The sequence below is a fragment of the Trachemys scripta genome, chromosome 7 (assembly GCF_013100865.1).
Source record: "Trachemys scripta elegans isolate TJP31775 chromosome 7, CAS_Tse_1.0, whole genome shotgun sequence".
In the NCBI taxonomy this organism is placed as follows: domain Eukaryota; kingdom Metazoa; phylum Chordata; order Testudines; family Emydidae; genus Trachemys; species Trachemys scripta.
Window position 1 is genome coordinate 29,178,834 of NC_048304.1, and position 9,568 is coordinate 29,188,401.

At 55.7% G+C, this 9,568-nt stretch overlaps 1 protein-coding gene across 1 annotated transcript in view; it reads right to left on the minus strand.

Annotated features, from left to right (window-relative positions):
- Nucleotides 1-3,329: 3,329 nt before the first annotated feature.
- The window catches only part of RAB1B (RAB1B, member RAS oncogene family), a 19,486-nt gene continuing 13,247 nt past the window's right edge, over nucleotides 3,330-9,568 (minus strand). Inside the window, exons 2-6 of the mRNA XM_034775146.1 lie at nucleotides 8,388-8,460; nucleotides 7,208-7,303; nucleotides 6,866-6,961; nucleotides 5,872-6,003; nucleotides 3,330-5,028 (exon numbers count right to left, since the gene is read on the minus strand). Of these exons, the coding sequence (XP_034631037.1) occupies nucleotides 4,834-5,028; nucleotides 5,872-6,003; nucleotides 6,866-6,961; nucleotides 7,208-7,303; nucleotides 8,388-8,460 (592 nt within the window). The 3' untranslated portion in view covers nucleotides 3,330-4,833. The remainder of the gene's footprint in view (nucleotides 5,029-5,871; nucleotides 6,004-6,865; nucleotides 6,962-7,207; nucleotides 7,304-8,387; nucleotides 8,461-9,568) is intronic.

Here is a 9,568-nt window from a genome sequence, read left to right on the forward strand (position 1 = left end):
AGCCTGCTACCACTTGAACCAGCAGCAAGAGAAGGTTGTTATGCCCTGCGACCAGCCTCTAGCATAGCAAATAGCACCACCCCTCTCTTCCCAGTCAGTGCTGGCCCCCATGCTCAGTTAGGAGCTAGAGGACACTACTGCAAGGAGAAGGGCAGGGGTTCAGGAGGGTGCACTCTCCCCTTAAAGTCAGTGCTGGCTCCAGGGGGTGCTGTACTGCCCAGGGGTTGCCTAGTGCAGTCTGTGCTGGCTTTGATGCCCCAGCAGTGTTAGGGGTTGCTATGCACAAAGCTGTGGCAGGGGTGCTCTGATGGGCATGGAGTGCCACCTGGGTACTGTTCACAGGTTGTGTAACCTCACAGCGGGTCCTTAATAACAAGCATCTGTGCTTTTTGCTCTTTGCACAAACTGCGTAACAGGAAGGAACCATGGATTCAGACAGCCCTGTTTACTAACTACACATGACATGCCAGGCTTAGCTCCAGCCACACAGCTGGTCTGGCCAGGATCTGAAACAGAATATGGCGAGCACTAGGAGAGGACTCACAGGCAGAGGCGCTGGTGGGGGGCAGGGCAATGGCCCAGGAGCCCCAGCCCCTTTTAAATTGCCCGGGCAGGCCAAGGGGCTCCTAGGTGCACACAGGGTGGTACTGATGGTGGCGAAGGCAACCAGGCTGGCATGTGGAAGCCCTGAGGCCCAGAATTGCTGTCAGGGGGCCTGCTCCCAGGTGTTTAGAGATACTATCCAATCCCTGAACTAAGGACTGTGAAGTACACAGAATTAACAGCAACCAATAAGCAACTCTGGTATAGCAGGTTCCCAGCCCAGAGCCCATTCTCCTGGGGCCAAGGGTACGTTGAAGATGATCCATTGTAGCTGCATTCCAGCCAGGGGCAGAGGTGAGTTGCCCTAGCCAGGGTTGGCAAATGCTGACGGTCCTTGTCTTGCTGCCAAAATCCTGATGGATAAAGCAACCATGGGGGGGGAGAAAGGGCCATTTTCAGAAGCTTAGAACTCAGCCAGACAGGCACCTGGTTCCATGGAACAGCAAAAGGCACATCTCTGGCCCTAGGGCTACCCCAGCCTTATTTCAAAGGGCAGGTGCAATCCACAGCCATATCAGAACTTTTCAAAATCAGAACTTTCCAAAAAGTTGAGAATTTCTTGTAGTAAAGGATTCAACAAGATAGCTTCACACAGCCCAACTCCGCTGAGAAATAGCCCCCAGTTTAGACACTTTCACAGCAAGATTTTCCATTTTTCAAAGCCTTTCATTCCAAAGCCTTTGGCAGGCTGTTTATACAGGGAGCCCTGGTTCAGTGCTGAGATGCAGCCACCCCCAGGAGGTGGGGGAAGGGGAGAGTGCTGGGGTATTGATGGATTCTTTGCCCAGCATGGGGATGTAGCTGCCCCTAGGGTAGGGCACAACGCTAGTTACAGAAGGATCCCTTGGCTGGTGTGGAGATGGGGGTGTTTGTGCAGGAATCTGTCACCTCATGTACAGATACAGCAACCAGGTTGTGTGTGAACCCAGAGGTGTGTTTAGGGGGGTAATTCCTGCTGTTGGGCAAACTGATGCTGCTGTTTCTCCTGCCCTTGCAGTGACCTTATTTCTTGATAGCAAAGGGCTTAAAATAGTGGATTGTTCTTGGGAGGAGGACACAATGGTTCAGCATAGCCCGCTCTCACCTCAGCAGAGATTGGCTGAACCTGTGCTGAATAAAGGCACCTGCTATTTCCTCTGCAGGTCAGAGGGGGGGTAGGGAGACTGTGCCCAATGTTGGTACAGATCTGGTATTAGCAGCACACATGCACCTGTCAAGTACTGGCGTACTCTAGCTGGTGCCCAGCTCTCTGACCCCCACAGGGAAGCAGCACCCACATAGAGGACAGATAGCCAGGCAGGACCTGCGCTGACCCTGGATTGTAAGTTCTCCCGCTCCAGGGGGACCTAGGTTGGGAGCAGAAGTTGCCAGACAGTTGAGGTACCTGTCTGGGCAAGGCCCTGCCCCTTCCCCCAGGCTTTCAGCTGCTGCCCTAATTCCCCAATTCCTGTCCTAGAACCTCCCAAGTTGGTGCTGCTTGTGGTGGCAGATCCAGCCCCCAGCCTAGAAAGAAGCCAGTGCAAAGTGAACACTTGGCCCTGGCAGTGAGGGGGGGCCCCAGCCACCCTTAACAGAAGAGCTACAGTTCTCAGTAGCAATTGCAGGGCCCTGCTTGAGATGCTCATTTTCCAGATCTCATTTAATAGGTTACATAGGGGGACCCCTACCTCAAGGTACAGCCAGCCCCCAGGCAGCACTGGCTGATGCAGGTCCATCACCCACTCAGCTCATTCCCAAGCTGGGGGGCAGGCACCAATCCAGGGCTGAGCCAGCCCTGGCCCCCTGCCACAGTGAAGCAAGTCAAACACGGCTACAGCAATCAAGGGCAGGATTGGGTCTCAGTGTTAGGGGAGATGAGGGATTTCCTTTAGGTGAGGGTTGTACACTGTCCTCCCTGCCCATGGCATCAAAGAACCTGCCAGCAGCTCCAGGAAGCTTACCACACACCTGCACGCACAAACTAAGGTGAGATCAGTGTGATACAGTTAAGCAGCCAGCAGAAGCAAGGCAAGCAGAGGAGGGGAGGGGAGCTATGCCAGGGCCTCACCCCCCTCAAGGGCAGACAGCACAGGCCTCCTACTTATGCTGCTTGGCGCAGAGATTGTGGGCCACACGTGGCAGTGAAAGAATTACAGGCACCTGAGTCATCCCTAGCCAGCATGCAAGATGCTGCCCCACTGCTGGGGGGAGATAGTTGCCCCAATACATCCGCAGCTCTGTAGCTGGGTGCAACAGGCCAGCACTCCTGCTACTGCAACAGTCTAGCCCAGGATTGGGATTTTGCTCCAACCCCCTTGGCAGGTGTACACCTGCCCTGCTCTAAAATTGAACCCAAAGCTGGGTCAAGGGGGTGTAGTCTCCCTCTTCTCCAGCTTTGAAACTTCCAAAATGGCAGGGGAGCTCAGCACAAGGACACTGCCGTGCTCCATGGCAGCCGCAAGCAGGTGAGCTCAGCTCCGGGCAGCCCCAGGGAGCAAGAACAGCAGGTACACAGCCAGGAAAGAGAGCGTGTCAGTTCTAACAATACAATGCCTGCCCCATTGACTGGGGGAAGGAAGCCAGAAGGTGCCCAGCTCAGCTGAGCTCAGACTAGCTGGGGGACCTTAGGCAGGGGGCTGGACAGTGCCTGCACTGTACCAGGGCTGCCTGATCCAGAGGGGAGGGGGCATCTGGCCCAGTCCATGTGCCTCCCCCCTTTCCAGCAGTGCACACCCCAGCAGGCCTGCTCACAGGAAGAAGGGTGCAGGCTGCGGGAGCCTCCCCGCAGAGGCACTCACCTTTATTTTGGGATTTTTTTTGTTCCATTTTTTTTTTTTAAATAATGTCACTAGTGGAAAAAAAAAAGCCAACAAATGAACCATCCAGCCAGCTCCTCCCACTACCCTAAACAGGGCCATGGCCAGGCCAGACAGTGGGGGTGGGGGGCTGGGCACAGCAAAGGGATATGCACTCAGGCCCCCAGCTTCCCCTTCTTGCCAGGGCTGGGGGTTGGTCATGATGGGAAGGGCTGACGCTGCAGAGGGGAGCTAAGCAGTAGAGGGCAGCCCCCAGCCCCCATGCACTTGCTCCACAGAAAGTGCAAGAGCTTCCCAGCTGGAGGGAAGCAGGACAGCTGCTCAGTGCATTAGCCCCCTGAGGGCTGAGAGCTCCCAAGCCAGGAAGAGCCCTGGGGAAGGGGCTGACCAAGCAGCCCATGGGCCTCTGATCAGTTCTAAGGCCCCTGACTGTCCATGCTACCCTGAATACATTCAGTGGGCCTGGTATGGGGGGCCCAGGGACAGCTGCCTGCCCCATGTGGCTGGGGAGCACTAGGAGATGGCCTCAGCAGGGTGAGGTGAAGAAGCTAAGGGACGGAGGTGGAGTGGCAGCATCAGGCTCCGCTCAGCGTTCCTGGGCCAGCCCTGCGTCACAGCCACTCTGCAGCACTGTGGGAGGGTCTGCCACAGGGGTATAAATATTGAACTAGAGCAAGGCAGTAGGAGGAAAGGGGACCCCAAGTTGCAGCAGAGAAGGGATTAAACAGAAGTCTCTGTGCCCCTGGGAGCAAGAGGAATGAAAGAAAAAAAAAAAAAAAGACATGGAGCCAGGACAACACAGACCCCCAGTGGAGGCAGGGGGCACAACCCAGTGGTGAGTAGCTTGAGCAGTTCAGAGGGGCCTATGCCCCTACCACCATTATTTTGCTAGTGACAAGCAATTGCCCCATGGAAACCAGGTACCAGGCAGCAGAACCGCTTCAGCCTGCCTTGGCTCAAGCTTAACCGGAAGGAGCCTTCCCAGGAAGAGATAGGGGGTGAGCCTGCCACCAACCGAGACCCCCACACCTGGAACTGGAGAGAAGGGGGCTGCAGGCAGAAGAGCAGAGGCTGGGGGTGGAGATGGGGGCAGCCCCATGCACCCAGCAGGAAGGGGAGGGGAGCAGCAGAGAACCCACGAGAAGGAGCCAGGAATCCTGCCAGCCATCAGGCACCAAGGACTGAGGCAAGAGGCTGCATAGAGGGAAGTTCTCCTGGGTGGGAGCGCACACCTTGCAGGTCTGTCCCCACCACACACTCAACAAGGGAAGTAATTAACACAGGCAGAGAACCCAAACCACCACCCCACCAGAGAGGTCCCGTCCCCCTGCACGGTATCATCCGGGAAAGTTGCTACTCCACAGGAGGAGGGTGCTGGACAGCACTGGGTTGGACGGTCCCCTCCCCTCCCCACCCCACCCCTCAGTCCTGGGCCTCAGCAGCAGCCTCCGCCCGCTGGTTTGACTGGAGTGCTGTCGATTCTGAGGTTGGGTCTGTCCCCACCAGTGGTGGCACCGGGGCCCATGCGCTTCTTGATCTCAGCGGCCATGGTCATGAATGACTGCTCCACGTTGGTGGCATTTTTGGCGCTGGTCTCCAAGAAGGGGATGCCCAAGGAGTCTGCAAATTCCTAAGCAAAGGCAGGGGAGAAGAAAGGGTTACAGGCTGGCAAGGCCTCTCCTGTCTGTGGCCCAATATGGGCAGGGCTGTCCATATCACCAAGAGTCACCTACCCAGGAGGGCCCTCACCACCTTGGGGAGAGGGGTCTCAGCACTGCCCCAGCCAGGTATTCACCATTCAGACCCCCAGCTCCCAGGCAGTAGGTCTGGGTCAGTCATTACCCCCGCTTTGTAGATGGGGAAACCAAGGCACACCCCAGGGAAGTGACTTACCAAAAGGGACACAGCAAGCAAGTGGCAGAGCTGGAAAAAGAATCCAGAGGCCCCTGCTCTAACTAGACCTGACTTTCCTCCCAGAGCCAGCAATAGAACCCAGGAGTTCAGGATGATGGGTTGGAGCTCCTAACCACATCCACAGCTCCTTGGTGCCACAGGGCAGACTGCTACATCCCAGAAATTTAGCCTATTTCACACCATCACTCCTAGTTCTGTCCCCAGACACCTGTGCACTCATCTAGTGTCCTCCAGCCAGACAGGTGGCCAGGAGCCGGAGCCCATGGCTGGCAGTGGGGATGGAGGCAGCCAGCACAACCCTGGAGATCGGCCCTACTGCTGGCAAATAGCAAGCCCTTCTCCTGAGCTACAGCCAGGCATGAAGGGGAGGAAGCAGCTGATGGGACAAGTGCTGCCCCTTGGTGGGGCTTCCTGGTACTGCAGGAACACGCTGCAGTAGGGACAGCCACTCAGTTAATAGGGCCCCACCTGAGAGTTGCTGCCTGTCTGCATCTGCCAGAGAGAGAGAAGGGGGAGTACTATCGACAAGCATCAGAGGGGCTTGCTGTGCCCTACTCACCTTGGCGGTGGTGTAGTCCACCACTTTCTTCGTGGTGAGGTCGCACTTGTTGCCCACCAGCAACTTGTTGACGTTCTCACTGGCATAGCGCTCGATCTCCTGCAGCCACTGCTTCACGTTGCTGTAGGACTCCTGCAACAGGGAACGTGGGCTCAGCTGGACCCCAGCCACCCTGCCAGCACTCTTACAGCAACAGCTCAGCGCCCACACAGTGGGGAGCAGGTCCCCAGCACCCCTCAGCAAGGGTGCACCTCCATTTCATAGGCAGGAAATGGAGATGGGGAAGCAACTGGCACAAGGGTCACAGTAAGTTGGTAGCTCAGCTGGGGACAGAACCCAGGAGTCCTGCTCCCAGTGCTTGCTCTACCAGTACAGCCCTTCCCACATTCAGCATCTGTCCTTTGATGCTGTTACCTTGATGTCCTTCCCACCTACTCCAGGCAGCTGCTGCCAGCCTTGCCATCTTCAGAAACTGCCCAATTCCCCATCTTCAAGGTGAATACGGAAATGAAGGCAGCGCAGCCCCCTGGGCCTGGCTTTGCAACCTGCTCTATGGGCCAGTCATGGGTACGCCAGCTGCTGCCATAGCCGTGTGTGACACCTGCATCAGCAATGCCTGGGGCAGATGCAGAAGGAATGCAATGCTCCATTGGCCCAGGAAGGGGCAGTGCCCAGCATAAAGGATGTAGGTATGGATGGTCACTTGGGAATAGTGATCAGGACCATTCTCTTCCCCAACAACCCCACACAACTCAGCAGTGGAGACTGCCTGGTCTCCACCGCTGCCACCCAGCAGGCAGGGTCTGGCTACCAACAGTGAGGCATTCTTACAGCACTGCTCTAGTCCTGGAACCAGGACAGAACCCAGGTGGGTCCTGGCTCCCTAGGTGCCCAGCAGGAGGCCCATTGCCTGAACCTGGAGGGGCCCTGGATGCAGGGAGGTCAGGGAGCTGTCTGAGGACTTGCAGGGCCAGAGTACTTGGGGCAGCATTACCTGATCTGTTACATCATACACCACAATGATGCCATGCGCCCCCCTATAGTAGCTGGAGGTGATGGTCCGAAACCGCTCCTGACCAGCAGTATCCCACTGCAAGAGAAGGGAGGGGAGGGGTTGGACCTTGCATTTATCCTCTTCCAGAGACAGACAGCACCCCCTAGAGGGGAAACCCCCATATTCCATTCCCCACACTCCTCACCAGCCAGTCCCCCACCCTGGTGTACGATAGGAGCTGGCACCCTCAGAAGGGAAAGGCCTGTATACCATTCCCTGCCCTCCAGAGCCAGTCCCCGGAGGTCAATGCAGCGGCACTATGGTCAGGGGCCAGATACTCACGATCTGTAGTTTGATGGTTTTGCCGTCCAGCTCGATGGTCCGGATTTTGAAGTCCACCCCAATGGTGCTGATGTAGCTCTCTGTGTAGGTGTCATCCTGGAGGGTGCAGAATGAGGGGATTACTAGGACAGCTGGGGTCTGTGCTCATAACCTTCTTCAGCACCCAATTCTAGTGGTGGGGCAAAGAGCCCTGATGCCCAGTGGCCTGGATCTAAACACTCCTCAGACATTAACAGCCACCACTCAAAAGGTGAACAGATGCCAGCCCAGTGCTGAGCAGAGAGGAGGGTTTGGGATTCCTTTAAATAAGGGGCTTTTATTAAGTGCTTTGGTAGTTTGGAGATCCTGGTCAGGAGCTGCTTAGCTTCCAAGAAGGTTCTGCAGTTTAAAAAGCCTATTTTAATCAACTGTCATTCTAGCAAGACAACTCCTTGGTACCCACCCATTGCCAAAGGGCATGCAGCACCAGCCATTCAGCTGCCCTGTAACGCTTGATACTCCTCCCCCAAAGTACTTTATGGACAGAAGACTATATGCAGCCACCTCTGGGGTTGCATATGGGGACCATTATGCAGCACACAGCGATAATGTGCAAGTTTAGGACAGGAAGTGAAGCCTGTAACCAGATATGGAGTTACAGGAGGCCAAATATAATCACTCAAGATGGAAACTGACCAGGACACCAGAGTGATTACAGAGCCTCTTGGGACAGTGTCACAGGTCTTGACTGAACCCAAAGAGTCAGGAACCCAGTTTTAAGTCTTTTGCAAAAGGCAGCACCTCCAATAGCAATGTCCTCAAGCATTGCACTGGGACAACATTGACTACAAGGGCACAGATCCCTACTGAGCCCTCCCCGTGGTTCAGCACTCTCCTGCCCAGCATGATACTGGGGTCAGACTGTGGGAAGAGGGCACCCTATTACACCTCTGCTGTTCTCTGCAGTGTGGAGGTCTCCTAGCCAAACACTGACAGGACTAAATGTCTTTAGCTTGCAAATTTGACTAGGTCACTGTACGATGGTTTGAGTTTTCATAAAATATGCCCCAGGGTAGCCACATCTCAGACACCACAGCCTCACTGCAACAGCGCTGGAACAGATGTGGCCAGCCTGTCACCATATGGCTAGATAGCTGCCTACTGGATCATGAGGGGCTCTGCACAAGGCAGGGACACTCACAGCAAATCGCAGCAGGAGGCAGGACTTCCCCACACCAGAGTCTCCAATCAGCAGCAGCTTGAACAGGTAATCGCTGAAACAGACACAGATGGAGAATGAGGGAAACAGAACAGTTCCTGACTTTTCTAGTAGTGTGTATAACTAGAGACCTCTCCCCTGCTCAGACCAGGGAGTGTTCCCAGTGGAAGAAGACTAGAGGGCTTGGAGTACATGTAGTGGGGAAAGTGTATGTGCTGGCAAACAACTTTGGAGTAGGGCATGGGGGCTCTTTGCCGGGATCTGACTAAGGATCCCTGTATAGTCAGGACTCTGCTCCCTACCACCCACAACGTTCCCAAGAGACAACAGGGAACATCAGATGCTCCACGGGGATGTAATTAGAACCCAAAAATTATGGCTCCTGGCCTCCTGCTTTAAGCACTAGAGCTCACTCCCCTTCCAGAGTGGAGAATAGAAGCCAGGAGTCTGAACTCCAACCCTCTCCCTAGCTTTGGATCAGTGCACACTATACATTCAGATTAGTTTAATAGGACTTGCCTACAATGGCAGTATCTTACAGAGCAGGATCACCCTCCCAAACTTTGCGAGTCCACTTTCCAGAGTGCAGCCCATGGTGGAGGTCAGAAATGCAGGGGAGCAGGGAGAATAGCATGGAGTGCTTGGTTTTGGTACTTAGACTGCCTCATGAGCAGGGAGAAACTCTCTACAGGACCCTCAGCAATAGATCTTGTTGGGGGCTCAGGGGATCCCAGAAAATAAAGCATTAACAAACCCTGGAAACATTAAGAATCTGGGAACAAACAAAGCCATTCAGAGCTGGAGTCCATAAAGGCCTGTTCTGATCACCCAGTCATCCCTACATCTAGGGTAGGGGTCAGCAACCTACAGCACGCAAGCTGATTTTGAGTGGCACGCTGCCTGCCCGGTGAGAGGAGGTGGCGGCAGGGCCGGAATGCACCATGCTGTGGGAAGAAGCGGGGGAGGGGGGAAGCTTGGCTGGCACAGGACCAAGCTTCTGCCTCCTGCCCCCGCAGGGGAGAGCGGTGGGGGGGGTCCCAGCCCCCCGCCCCACTCAGCCCCCCCCCCCGCCCGCCACTACCCCTGGGGGGGGAGGGGGGGAAAGCTTGGTCCTGCGGCAGCCAAGCTTCTCCCCCCCTCCCGCTTCTTCCCACAGCATGGTG